At 45.6% G+C, this 13,737-nt stretch overlaps 1 protein-coding gene across 1 annotated transcript in view; it reads left to right on the top strand.

The window, feature by feature from the left end:
• SEL1L3 (SEL1L family member 3) overlaps positions 1 to 13,737 on the top strand; it is a 32,977-nt gene that overhangs the window by 9,239 nt on the left and 10,001 nt on the right. The window contains exons 5-16 of the mRNA XM_068149327.1: positions 100 to 215; positions 509 to 564; positions 2,192 to 2,324; positions 2,948 to 3,080; positions 4,487 to 4,633; positions 5,357 to 5,568; positions 7,053 to 7,232; positions 9,210 to 9,329; positions 9,985 to 10,125; positions 11,761 to 11,823; positions 12,434 to 12,610; positions 13,501 to 13,628. Of these exons, the coding sequence (XP_068005428.1) occupies positions 100 to 215; positions 509 to 564; positions 2,192 to 2,324; positions 2,948 to 3,080; positions 4,487 to 4,633; positions 5,357 to 5,568; positions 7,053 to 7,232; positions 9,210 to 9,329; positions 9,985 to 10,125; positions 11,761 to 11,823; positions 12,434 to 12,610; positions 13,501 to 13,628 (1,606 nt within the window). The remainder of the gene's footprint in view (positions 1 to 99; positions 216 to 508; positions 565 to 2,191; positions 2,325 to 2,947; positions 3,081 to 4,486; positions 4,634 to 5,356; positions 5,569 to 7,052; positions 7,233 to 9,209; positions 9,330 to 9,984; positions 10,126 to 11,760; positions 11,824 to 12,433; positions 12,611 to 13,500; positions 13,629 to 13,737) is intronic.

Here is a 13,737-nt window from a genome sequence, read left to right as displayed (position 1 = left end):
GATAGAAAGGATGAAGGAGACAGAACCACTGTGAATTATACATTAGGAAGCCCATTCTGTGATGTTGACTTCCTTCTCTTTCCCTGGTTGCTCTGTCAGGTTGTGTGCATATTCAGATGCACCTCATGAGGGGAGATGACCTTGCGGTGAAAACTAGCTTCAGCCTTCCTCTGAGGCAGTGGTTTCGACTGGATCTCTCTTTCAAGGGTGGACAGGTATGTGTGCTACTGAATCACAGGAGAGCTCTCTAATTTGCCTCTGCCTCCTGCAAACCCTCCAGCAGCTGAGGCTGAGAGGAATAGCTGTGGCTTGTCCATGCTCAAATAAGCAAAAGAATGAAAAATCTAAACCTAGAAATCGTCCAGGGGCCTTCAGATCATCCAGCTTTGGAAAATCAACTTAGTCAACAAGCTGTGGCTGTAATCTTCTGAACTATGAGTTGAAATAGCTTAATAAATGTACCTGCTAACATTTAATTTCTTATAAATAGTATTTTGTGTTCTTTCAGATAGAAGCAAGCACTGTTGGGAAGAATTTGAAAGTCCTTCATCATCAGTCTTTTATGTAAGCAGCATTTCCCCCCCTGCTGGGTAATGTAAGTGTTCAGACAGGGAAAATGGGAGCAGGAGGGCACAAGTTTGTAACAGATTCCAGATGATTTTTCAGACTGTCTGTGGTCTTTTTCCACTCTATGCTTTCAAAATCAGTTTGCCAGTTCTGGGCTCCCCAGCTCAGGAGGGACGGGGATCTACTGGAGAGCATCCAAGGGAGGGCTACAAGGATGATGAAGGGACTGGAGCACTGTTTGGTGAGGAAAGGCTAAGAGACCTGGGGTTGTTCAGTCTGGAGAGGAGAAGACTGAGAGGGGATTTAATAAATGTTTATCAATATCTGAGGGCTGGGGGTCAGGAAGGAAGGGACAGGGACAGGCTCTGCTCAGCTGCACCCTGTGGTAGGACAAAGGGCAATGGATATAAACTACAGCACAGGAGGTTTCACCTCAACACGAGGAGGAAATTCTCCACTGTGAAGGTCACAGAGCTCCCCAGAAAGGTTGTGGAGTCTCCTTCTCTGGAGACTTTCAAGACCCATGTGGATGTGTTCCTGTGGGACCTGTGCTGGATTCTATGGTCCTGCTGGGGCTGGACTCAATGATCTTTGAAGGTCCTTTCCAACCCCTAACATCCTGTGGTCCTGTGAATAATTATGCTAGTGCTAGCTAAGTTAACCTGCTGCATGATCTAGTCCTAGAGTTTGATAACTCTCACCAAAATCCAACTGGAAGGTCAGTGGCATTAGGATCAGTCTTCAAGCGATGCCTTGGCCTTACTGAAGTCGAGGGAAGTTTTGCTGTTGCTGTGAGAGGGGCAGGATTTCACTGGGGACATTGTTCCTTGCTGTGCTTAGGTAGAGAGCAAAATTTGTGACAGAAAAGAGACTTGATGGGGTGCTTGGTGCCATGGGTTAGTTGTTTAGGTGGTGTTGGATTGGTTGATGGGTTGGACATGATGATCTTGAAGGTCTCTTCCAACCTGGTCTGGTCTATTCTGTTCTGTTCTGTTCTATTCTATTCTATATGTTTGGGTTTTTTCCTCTATCCTTTATTCTTAGCAACTGACTAACACTGTTTGTAAATGGACCCTTATTTGTTCTCTTTCACTCTCATTTAAGATTGGCTCTTGTGCAAATGATTTTTTAAGCCCCCCTCACTTTGTCTGTGGAAACTGTAGATCAGTAACTTGCATGGCAGGTTTCCATGTTTTCCCTTATCTGCTCTGGGTAGCAAGCCAGAGACTGGGAATTTTTAGGTAGTAACTCCAGGAGACAGATAACTTAAAATTTTCATGTGCCAGTTGTAGAAAAGTGCATGGGAGGGTTGGACCTGAAATCTTTGAGGCTGTGTAAGGATGCATGAAACACCACAGGATACCTACAGGCCAGAAAAATAGATGAAAAAGCCCCAAACCCTGCTCATTTAATATGTTTGCAGGGAAGGGATTTGTTAAATTTACTCCAGATTTTATCACCCTAAATGGCTGAGTGGATTTGAGAGCAAACAGATGAGAGAAGAAAACGATGCTGGCAGTGAGTTTTAAGGCTGTCAGTCACAGAAATCCTGAGATACAAATAATCTTTTCTTCTCTGATAGTACCTCTCAATAGCCAACTTAGTTCTTTCTCTTGTTGTCCAGTTTCAGGGAAGATTTCTACTATGATGACACTGCTGGGTACTTTGTGCTGGGAGGCAGTGGGTATGTGAATGGCATCGAAGCGTTCTTTGGACCTGTGAGGTACTCTCGTCTCAACGTGTTGGAAACAGAACAGGTAAACAAAAGCAGCACTGGGAAGTGTTCAGATATGAGCAGTCAGCTGTGGCTGTATTTTAGGCTCTTACTAAGTGATCTCAAGCTCTTACTAAGATCTAAGAGCTTGAGCTCTTAAGGCCAGAACAGTCTGTTACGATACTATAAGCTCTAAGATCTCAAGCTCTTACTGAGCGATAAACCTGTGATGAAGCAGATGACTACCTGGCAGTGTACAACTAAAACATGACCATTTTCTGTTGAAATCTAGGAGTGTTAATTACCCTTTCAAGTGCTAAAAGAGAAGGCTTCTGCTGATTTTTAGTTTCCTAGAGTGTTTGATGATGCAGTGTGGAACACACTGGGCACATTGATGGGTTCGTTGAAATCAGGGGTAAAAGTCACATAGGCTTGGTCAGTTTTGGAAGTGCATCTATAGTTTCTTGGATGATGATGACTGTTTATAATCCTGGTCTGTAGTGGCCAGCATCAGGTTGCTTGGCACACTGACATGATGTGCCAGACAAGCTGATTGTGGTACACCATCTGTTTCCTGTTGTTATTTGCCTACAACAGCTCTTTCTAGCAAAGCAAATCAAGGACAGATACTAAGGTGCCACTTACCCATCCTTTGCCTTTTGATAGGTCTTTAACCCTCTTCATGACAAAGAGACTGTGGAACAAATTGAGCTCTACTACAAGAGATGTATGGACATTCAAGAACTGGTTTATGAGTACAGACACATTGTAAGGCAAGGGGCAAAAGTGCAAAGAAATTGTAAGTGCTGATCTTTGAGGTGTGGTTTTTAAACTGTCATCTTTGGAGAGCTGTTTTCTTCCCTTTTACCAGATAATGGCCATTAAAAGTAAACTTGAATTCAGCCATGACAAGAGAAAAAGAATTCAAAGAGTTTAGCCTGGTTACTGGTAGCTAAAAGTGTGGGTTTGTTCCTGCAAGGAATTTTTTGTGCCATGGAATAGAAACTTAAATCATGTTCTTGTCATTGTCTAGTAAGGCAGGTGCATAAAGGGACAAAGAAACACTTTCAAGCTTACATCTAAGCTGCTCAATTGCTTTTACAGAATGGGCACAGAATCACAGAATAGTGGGGGTTGGAAGGGAGCTCCAGAGGTCATCTAGTCCAACCCCTCTGCTAAAGCAGGTTTGCCTAGATCAGATTGCACAGGACCATGTCCAGGCAGGTTTGGAATGTCTCCAGAGAAGGAGGCTCCACAACCTCTCTGGGCAGCCTGCTCCAGGGCTCCAGCAGCCTCACAGCAAAGAAGTGGTTTTTTTCCTCATATTCAGATGGAACCTCTTGGGTTCCATTTTGTGCCTGTTGCCCCTTGTCCTATGACTGGGCACCACTGAAAAGAGTCTGGCTCCATCCTCTTGCTTCCAATCCTCTAATCACTTCTGCAGCCTGTTTTGTGCCTGTTGCCCCTTGTCCTATGACTGGGCACCACTGGAAAGAGTCTGGCTCCATCCTCTTGCTTCCAATCCTCTAATCACTTCTGCAGCCTGTTTTGTGCCTGTTGCCCCTTGTCCTATGACTGGGCACCACTGGAAAGAGTCTGGCTCCATCCTCTTGCTTCCAATCCTCTAATCACTTCTGCAGCCCTCTGCTGAACTCTTTCCAGTGGTTCCTTATCTCTCTTGGACTGGGGAGCCTGGAAGTGGACCTAGTACTCCAGCTGTGGCCTCACTAGGGCAGAAGAAGGGCAGAGAACCTTCCTCAACCTCTCCAGGAGACCATTTGCCTTCTTGACCGCAAGGGCACATTGCTGGCTCAATTCCACTTCATTCCCAAACAAGCCTAAAGGCACACCTGCATTTTAAACCCTTTCCTTTGCCGGAGTGGCTCTGCCACAGTTGCCTGATGTGCAGTAATTGCAAAGTTGATCTCAAAGCAACCAATTCAATGAAAGAAGAGTAACACAGCTTAAACATGCCCTGGAAACTAGCCCATGTTCCAGTAAGAATTCAATCTCCTCTGTTGTCTTCAGAGTATGGCAGAGAGTAGAAGAGATCTTAGATCTTAGTGGCCTGTGCTTAGCTGTTTGAGCTCTTACCTTGTTCATGTTTTTTTAATTTACCCTAAAAATGATCTTTTTTTAACCAAAAGACCTTTATAGAGACCAGCCAAGTCAGTTTTTATGTCTTGAATATGTTGTGTTCTCTAGGTTACTATGAAAACTATTACTTGGAGCTGATCCACAAGTATGGGGAAAAATCCCAATGTGATGCCTTCCTGTGGGGAAAAGAGGTCAGAGAAAACTACCACAGTTTGTTCAAGCTGTTACAAGAGATGGATTTCAGTGCTCCAGAGGGTAATCATCTTTTATTTCATTGTTCTTTAATAACTCTACAGTATATGTCATGTAAGCTTTGACTTCAGTTCATGTTTCATACACGCTTCTTCATGTCACCTGACTTCACAAAGGAGTGCCAGGTGGCTTAAGTGTTGTGCTGCAAGTGAAGGGTGCTTTATTCTGTAGAAGGAAATAGAGATGTCCTTACATTTGAAGTGGTTAATTACTTTTCAGGCAGTCTTTAGGGTTTTTAGGCACAAGAAAGCTGGGGAGGGACTTTTTAGGGTGTCAGGAAGTGATAGGACTGGGGGGGTGATGGGGCAGAACTAGAAAAGGGGTAGATTCAGATTGGATGTCAGGAAGAAGTTCTTCCCCATGAGGGTGGTGAGAGCCTGGCACAGGTTGCCCAGGGAGGTGGTGGAAGCCTCATCCCTGGAGGTTTTTGCAGCCAGGCTGGATGTGGCTGTGAGCAGCCTGCTGTGGTGTGAGGTGTCCCTGGCATGGGGGTTGGAATTGGATAATCCCTGAGCTCCCTTCCAACCCTAACAATTCCATGATTTTATTCCCCCTTCTTACTCAGTAGTACCTTGTATTTGTAGGAATTGTGGGTGTCTGCACTGAGCATAGCATTCAGCATGAGAAACAGCAGAATCTGTCTCAGTCCCATTGAATTAGGAAGGGGAAATCAGTAGCTGATTATTAGCTCTTGCAATAACTCTGCATCCTGTGCTTTGTTTTTAGTGTTGGAAGGTGGAGCTGATACAGTTCTAGAAGTTGGCCAGAGGATATTTGAGAAAGCTGCAAAGGGTCTGTCCAGTGCTGATGGCCTCAGCAGTGTGGACTCCTACATCCCTCTCTTGGTGGATTCCAGTTGTTGTGGATACCACAAAGCTTCCTATTTCCTTGCAGTGATTTTTGAAACAGGGCTTGGTGTGGCTGTGGATCGCACACAAGTAGGTGTATTTCATACCTTGGGTTGTGCCTGTGAAACTAAGGACCTTGAAAGGCAATTTAGAGATGAGATGAATTCATGAGCAATTGAATTAACAAAAGAAAACAACACTGAAATGGCCTCCAGATCCAGGCTGTACCTGAAGGGATTTCCCACTACAGCTACTCCTCAGAGCTTGATGGCAGTGAAGGTCTTTATGAATGGTGGGAATCTGCTCATCCAGAGCAAGGATATTGTAGTGAGACCTACACATTCTGTTAAACAATGTGGAACACACTGCTTTTCCCAGTCACTGAGGAGGCAGGATGATGTGATAAGCCTTGAGTCACCCACAGTCATTGGTAGGTGGGCATGAAAAAAGTCTCACATCAGGTAAATCTCCTAGATTGGAAAGGTTGCACAGTACAGAGAGGAAATGAGTCCCATGTGACAGTGTGCATAGATGTGGCACTGAGTGTATTTGGGTCAAAGGATCAAAGGTAACCAGAGCAGAACAATTTTCTTCTGGAGGAAAGCTGACCATGTTTCAGCTGAACTCCTCACACTTCAGGCAGGTTGCAGGTACCTGAAGTGCCTCCACTGCAAACTCAGACAAGGGGGAGGTGTTCCCATGCCACTGGAAGAGGGCTTTCAGCTGAAATTGCCTACAGTTATTTAATTGTGATGTAACAGTGTAATATCAAGTGCTCATAAAGCACAGCAGGTCTGCCTAGTGGGGTTACAGGATCCTAAATCAAAAGAACCCCTGAGAGGCCAATTTGGGACTCCAGTTTTTCAAACAGGAGAAACCTTAGACAAGAGGCTTCTTTGTACCCTGATGATGATGTGTATCTTGTGCTAATTATGGAGAGTGAGTAGTTTCTTTATTGGATCTCCTTCAAGTAGTGTAGGAACTAATGTAATCTGCAGCACCCATGGGACACCACTGTTTTTATTACTGTGCAGGTGAAAAATGATAGTAGTGCTGCAGATGCTTTTGGCAAATGTGTGGGACCTTGGCTATTTCTAGCACCAGTTAATGTGTAACTCAGGGGAGCTTGGTGCTGAAACCTTGTCAGCCACAAGTCCCATCCTTACAGCCCTGGCTGGTCCTTAGGGTAAGATTTTCAAGAGCAGCTTGGTAACTTCCATGTTTCCAGCTGAACTCGGTGTGAAAGCTCCAGCTGACATCAGTGAGACTAAGTTGAGTCACTGCTGAGTATATAAAAAGTGTCAGAGTACAATTCACACTGCAGAGAAATGGCAGTTAGCAAAGGGCTGCACACTTAGTGGGGGCAGAGTAAGTGCAATACTTGAAGAGTGTTTAGAGAGTCAAGTCTTTCTGTGACTCCTTTAGGGCTGTACAGGATTCTGTAGCTGTGTTCACATGGTACAGCTGAGTGATCAGCTACCAGTGACCACTCTGGTCCTGTAAATCACCTCTAAACTTGTGAGATGTGCCATGGATTCACTCTTGTTTATGTCTGTTGGTGTTTTTTTTGCCAGGGGCTTCTGTACAGTTTAGTTGGTGCTCAGGGGAATGAGAGACTTGCTGTGATGAATCTTGGCTATAAGCATTACCAAGGCATTAACAACTATCCTCTTGATTTGGAGCTGTCCTATGCTTATTACAGTAATATTGCACTGAAGACCTCACTGGATCAACACAACATAAAAGGGGAGCAGGTAAAGGAATTGGCAGTGTGTCTGTTTTCTGTGCAAATGACTTGTCCTGCATTAATATTAATTGTGTGGCCAGGATGCTTTTGTCTTTACTTACAAATATTAGCTCATCTGATTGATTGTCCCTGCAGGGGTGTTGGACTAACTGATCTCTAAAGGTCTTTTCCAGCCTGAACCACTCTGTGCTTCCATGATTGTTTCAAAACCCCCCACATTGTAGCTGGGTCTCATTACTCCACTTCTTAGCAAGAGGGAAACTAAATCAAAGTCGGGCTTAGATGCTCAGAATTGTCCACTTGCAGCAAAGTCACAGAATGGTCTGAGATGGAAAGGACCTCCAAGGGTCATCCAGTCCAACCCCCCTCTGCAGTCAGCAGGGAAATCCTCCACTAGATCAGGCTGCCCAGAGCTCTGCCCAGCATCACTTTGGGCTCCTTTTCTGGGGCTCCAGTACCTCACTCAGATTTTTGTTTATCAGTCCAGCTGGATGTGTTTGTTGAGCAGCTGATCTACTCTTTCAACAGGCAGACATCATGAAGTTCAGGCAAAAGCTTAATTGTCCATGCTTGCACATTATCTATAATCCAGTATTAAAGATTTGGCTGTTAAATATCTGTGGTGAGATAGAGCCAGTAGAACTGTGGAGTGAGCTGCTGAGCAGGAGGGTGACACAGCTTGATCTGTAAAGAACACTCAAGGAAGGCAGTGCTAGGATCCTGGCTTAGCTTTGTCTGTAAAGAACACTCAAGGAAGGCAGTGCTAGGATCCTGGCTTAGCTTTGTAAAGAACACTCAAGGAAGGCAGTGCTAGGATCCTGGCTTAGCTTTGTCTGTGAAGAACACTCAAGGAAGGCAGTGCTAGGATCCTGTCTTAGCTTTGTCTGTGAAGAACACTGAAGGAAGGCAGTGCTAGGATCCTGGCTTAGCTTTGTCTGTGAAGAACACTCAAGGAAGGCAGTGCTAGGATCCTGGCTTAGCTTTGTCTGTAAAGAACACTCAAGGAAGGCAGTGCTAGGATCCTGGCTTAGCTTTGTCTGTAAAGAACACTCAAGGAAGGCAGTGCTAGGATCCTGGCTTAGCTTTGTAAAGAACACTCAAGGAAGGCAGTGCTAGGATCCTGGCTTAGCTTTGTCTGTGAAGAACACTGAAGGAAGGCAGTGCTAGGATCCTGGCTTAGCTTTGTCTGTGAAGAACACTCAAGGAAGGCAGTGCTAGGATCCTGGCTTAGCTTTGTCTGTAAAGAACACTCAAGGAAGGCAGTGCTAGGATCCTGGCTTAGCTTTGTCTGTAAAGAACACTCAAGGAAGGCAGTGCTAGGATCCTGGCTTAGCTTTGTCTGTGAAGAACACTCAAGGAAGGCAGTGCTAGGATCCTGGCTTAGCTTTGTCTGTGAAGAACACTCAAGGAAGGCAGTGCTAGGATCCTGGCTTAGCTTTGTCTGTAAAGAACACTCAAGGAAGGCAGTGCTAGGATCCTGGCTTATCAGAAAGAATGGTGGGAGTAAAAAAAATAGAGAGATTTTGGTAAAAATGAGCAGACAGCCGCCTAGGGAAGTGGTGTAGGACAGCTCTTCACCAAGCTTTCCACCAGCCCACTTTTGTTTGTCTTTTAAGAGAGACTTCTATAGATACCAAGAAGCCTTTGAACCACTTCTGTGCCGTTATTAAGTGTATGGAAAACTACAAAGGTGGCAGGCAGGGTGTTGCCAGTGTACATCTTGGGCTGTCTTCCAGTGTGGAGTGGACTTCAAATTTTGCACTGTGATGAAGCACTGAATGGTTTTGTTTTACACTGGATGCAAGGATGGTTCTTAATGCAGTGCCCAGCAAAGGGGTGGTGGTGATTTAAATCCCCGGAACCCATGGCACGTTTTGTAGGCATAAAGAGAAGATGGTGGGAGAGAAATTGGTGGCAGGTAAATGAATTCATTGTGTAATCATTTTGTTTTGGGTGGTGGTTGTTCTGCTCACCTGCTCTGCAGGCTTTTGTTGAAACCATAAGGCTGATGGATGATGAACTGCTAAAAGCCCAAACGAAGGAGAACGGCGACGTCTTCATGTGGTTGAAACAGGAAGCAACAAGAGGAAATGCAGCTGCACAGGTAGAGATGAATGCACTTCCCCTTCCCTGGGCTTGCTGCACAGCCAGAGATGAATACATTTCACTTTGCTTGGTTTTATACACACATCAGGTATCTATGTCTACACATTGTGAAGGAAAGTTGTGGGAGAGAGTGAAGGGACCTGGGGGTGCTGGGGGATAGTAGGCTGAACATGAGCCAGCAGTGTGCCCAGGGGGCCAAGAAGGCCAATGGCATCCTGGCCTGGATCAGGAATGGTGTGGCAAGCAGGACAAGGAGGGTTATTCTTCCTCTGTACTCAGCACTGGTCAGGCCACACCTTGAGTCCTGTGTCCAGTTCCGGGCCCCTCAGTTTAAGAGAGATGTTGAGATGCTGGAAGGTGTCCAGAGAAGGGCAACGAGGCTGGGGAGGGGTCTGGAGCACAGCCCTGTGAGGAGAAGCTCACAGGAGAAGCTCACAGGAGGCTCAGGGGAGACCTTATTGCTGTCTACAACTCCCTGAAGGGAGGTTGTAGCCAGGAGGGGGCTGGTCTCTTCTCCCAGGCACCCAGCACCAGAACAAGAGGACACAGTCTCAAGCTGTTGAGGATGTTTAATTATTTCCTTGACATTTCCCAGATCCCTTTAAGGCCTGCAAAGGTTTCAGTGCTGGCATGCTTGTATTGCTTTCTTCCAGCAACGATTGGCTCAGATGCTCTTTTGGGGCCAGCAAGGAGTGGCCAAAAATCCTGAGGCTGCAATAGAATGGTATGCAAAGGGAGCAATAGAAACAGAAGATCCAGTGTTGATATATGATTATGCCATTGTCTTATTTAAGGTAAGTCATGTTGCACATTTTCACTTGAAAGAAGTGACTCCTGTGGCAAGGCTGTTTTGTAAGCTGCCTGCAGTGCCACACTGCAAGAGCTGCTCTTAGCTTTACTCTGGAAGTCAAGGAGCTGTGATCTTCATGTTGATTGAATATTACTTTGTAACCAGATGTGCACAGAACCTTTCAAAAGAGCAAGTTAAAAGCACTTCAGGCACTTTCTTCTTGTCCAGGTTCAGGATCAAACCTGAAACCACCTAAACTGTGGAGCCTAATTTTGCCAAATGTGTTTTTTTTCACCTCAAAAATCTGTCACCTCAAAAGCACAGCTAGGAGGCACAGGCCTTGGTGTAGAGACAGAGGTGAAAATCTGATCCTTCCTCCTTAGAAGGCCCTTGTTTAGATCTCTGGGTTGTTTGGTTTTTTTCTGGTTTTAATGATTTATTTTGAGTAGGAATTAAATAGTCTCTGCATGCAGTTACTTACTCCCTGCTAGGAGGAGTAGACAGCAGAGTAATAAACTCAGGCATATCACCCCACTTGAGTCAAGTAAGTATCAGCTAAGTGCTGGAAGCCATAAAGCATTCATTGGTGCTAGAGCTTGGGGATCTCAGGGAGATTAGTTGGAGGTATTAGATCTTCTTCTCATCCCATGTGGACAGTGGAGGGCTGTTCCCTACAAGATGTTTGCTGAAGTTTTGCTTGTGTTAATTTTGTGTGCACCTACAGTCTGGAATGATGTGGACACCCCAGGCTGATCTAGTGTGGGGTGTCCCTGCCCATGGCAGGGGGGTTGGAGCTAGATGATCCTTGTGCTCCCTTCCAACCCTGACTGATTCTATGATACTATGATACCCCCAGCATGACATCTGTGGGTTTGCTGTGGCATCTGAGAGACTCTGGCATCCTTTTTCAGCAAAGCTGAAGAATCCATGCACCTTTTGAGTGCTACCCATTCTGCCTTAGTTGCCAAAAATCAAAAGATCTGTGATATTACTTACCCAGAACATTCAGTTGGCCTGAGTGCTGAGATAGCTTTGTAAAACCTCAGTGATTCAGTCTTAAGAAAAGCTGTGAATGAAGGATGAACACAAAGCTGCTGCTTTTTGGTGTTCTTGCTGTTGTAGCTTAGATCCTCTGCTATGAGGACAGACTGAGGGAGTTGGGGTTGTTCAGCCTGGAGAAGAGAAGGCTGTGAGGAGACTTAGTTGTGGCCTCCAAGTATCTGCAGGGGGCTACAAGAAAGCTGGGGAGGGACTTTTTAAGGTGTCAGGGAGTGATAGGACTGGGGGAGATGGAGCAAAACTAGAAATGGGGAGATTCAGATTGGGTGTTAGGAGGAAATTCTTCCCCATGAGGGTGGTGAGAGCCTGGCACAGGTTGCCCAGGGAGGTGGTGGAAGCCTCAGCCCTGGAGGTTTTTGCAGCCAGGCTGGATGTGGCTGTGAGCAAACTGATCCAGTGTGAGGTGTCCCTTCCCATGTCAGGGGGGTTGGAACTGGCTGATCCTTGAGGTCCCTTCCAGCCCTGACAATTCAAAGATTCTCTCAATGCTAAAATGCATTCTGAATGTGTCTCTGTGGGTTTTCATCAGGCTGTGTTCTGTACTTGCAAACAATGATTGTTTCACTTGTCCATTTCCTAGGGCCAAGGTGTGAAAAAGAATACAAAACTTGCTTTGGAATTGATGAAGAAAGCAGCAGCCAAGGTAAAAATGTACTAAACATTTGGCTGCAAAAGTCAGTGGGGAGGTTTTTAGGTGGTTTTTACCTCATGTCACTGTTGTGGCATGGTTGCTGTTAAGCAAAATAGGAGTGAATAGCATGTTGGTGTTTATTGGTACAGAGTAATTTGAACTGCTGGCATACTTGCAGCCACCGTATGATCCACCAGCTCACACAAGGAGGTGGTGACTCATTGCCACCAGAATCAAAAATAACTGTCCCAGGAAGGTGTTTCTTTTTGCTTCATGATTATGGATACAGGTGAAAGCCAGTCACAGTTTGTTCTGGGCCACAAGTATAGATCTGAGTACAGGCACAGCTGAGACTCCACAGAATAAGAGGACCCTGGAGTCTCATTCTTCACTCTCAATATGAGGCCACAGATAGCATAGTGTGGGAAAAAAGAATCAAACAGTAAAACTTCATCTCCCTGAGTCCCAGATCAGTATAGTTTTGCCTGGAGCCTTGTGCCAGGCAGCCAGAATCCAGGCGAAGTCATGAGAGCACCCAGAGCTGAGCAGCAAGTTGGCATTGTGAAGTGACCCAAAGCAGAGTCAAATGTGTGGCCTGAGACTGCTCTTCTCCTCCCCTAAGGGCTTGCCCCAGGCAGTGAATGGATTGGGGTGGTACTACCACAATTTTAAGAGAGACTACAGAAAAGCAGCTGAGCACTGGATAATTGCTGAAGAACTGGGAAACCCAGATGCTTCCTACAACCTTGGTGTCCTTTATTTGGATGGGATCTACCCTGGAGTACCTGGTAGAAATCAAGTGAGTAAATACTTAGCAGTACCATTTCTTACACTAGGGCACAGTGTAGAAGCATTTGCTTCATTTCTGGGACTGCTGTGTTCACCCTCAGTCAGATTTTGATACCTTCTGAAACCTGGCTGTGCTCCAGGCAGTGAGCATTCCTGCTGCCAAGAGCAGCAGTGCTTGCCAACATGTGCATTTGGCAAACACATTATCCTTCCCTGAGGACAAAAATACACATTTCAGAGTGAACTGATTGTAAGAGGACACCTAAAAGTGCCCAGGTTCTTTATTCACCAAAGCCATGGAACAAGGGCAAGTACTTTGTTCTGGCTGTGGTGGGTACTCTGATGGTTAAATAATGTCTTGAAATCAAGATTTCAGGCTGTGTGCTGCTTTGCTTGACAGATTGCTGCTTCTGAGGGTAAAGCATGGAGAGTCACACAGCCCTTGTGCTTCTGTGGCTCTGGCCCTGCCTGTTCAGTTTGTGTAAAAGCAGTTCCAGAGGCTTGAGCTCTGTGGTTGTGCACCGCTGGACACCCTGAGCATTGCTGCTGCTCCCCAGCCTGGGCAGTGCCAGTGCAAGAGTGCAGTTCTGTGTTGCTTCTCCAGGACCCTGGATGAATCTCCCTGCACACCAGGCTTGTATGCTCCCGGAGGTTCCACATCAAGACACTTCTTCTCTTTCACAGCCCTTGTATTACCAGAATTTATGCTTTTAAAAACCTTTTTCCAGCCTGAAATACTAAAAAGCTGTAAGAAAGGAATTCATTTCACCCTGGCACATTAGAAGTAGTTAGACTGCCTTGCCCTCATGAGCCACTTGCTTCTTCTAACGCATTTAATGAAACAGAACTCAATAAGCATTAATAATGCAGAGCTGTTAATTGGGCCTGGTGTCTCCACAGACAGTTGCTGCTCACTATTTCTACAAAGCTGCCCAAGGAGGGCACATAGAAGGGACTTTGCGGTGCTCTCAGTACTACATCACAGGGAACATGGAAGACTTCCCCAGAGATCCAGAAAAAGCTGTAATGTAAGGAATGAAACCATTGTTCTTAAAGGAAAATGTATTTCTGGTGGGATTAGTTTGATTATTGGTGTACACTTGCAGCCCAGAAAGCCAACCAGAGCCTGGGCTGCAT

The sequence above is a fragment of the Melanerpes formicivorus genome, unplaced genomic scaffold (assembly GCF_026170545.1).
Source record: "Melanerpes formicivorus ecotype bairdi unplaced genomic scaffold, bMelFor1.0.p_v2 SCAF_18, whole genome shotgun sequence".
Classification (NCBI taxonomy): domain Eukaryota; kingdom Metazoa; phylum Chordata; class Aves; order Piciformes; family Picidae; genus Melanerpes; species Melanerpes formicivorus.
Note: the sequence above shows the minus strand (reverse complement) of the source record. Positions and strands in the feature narration are given on the sequence as shown.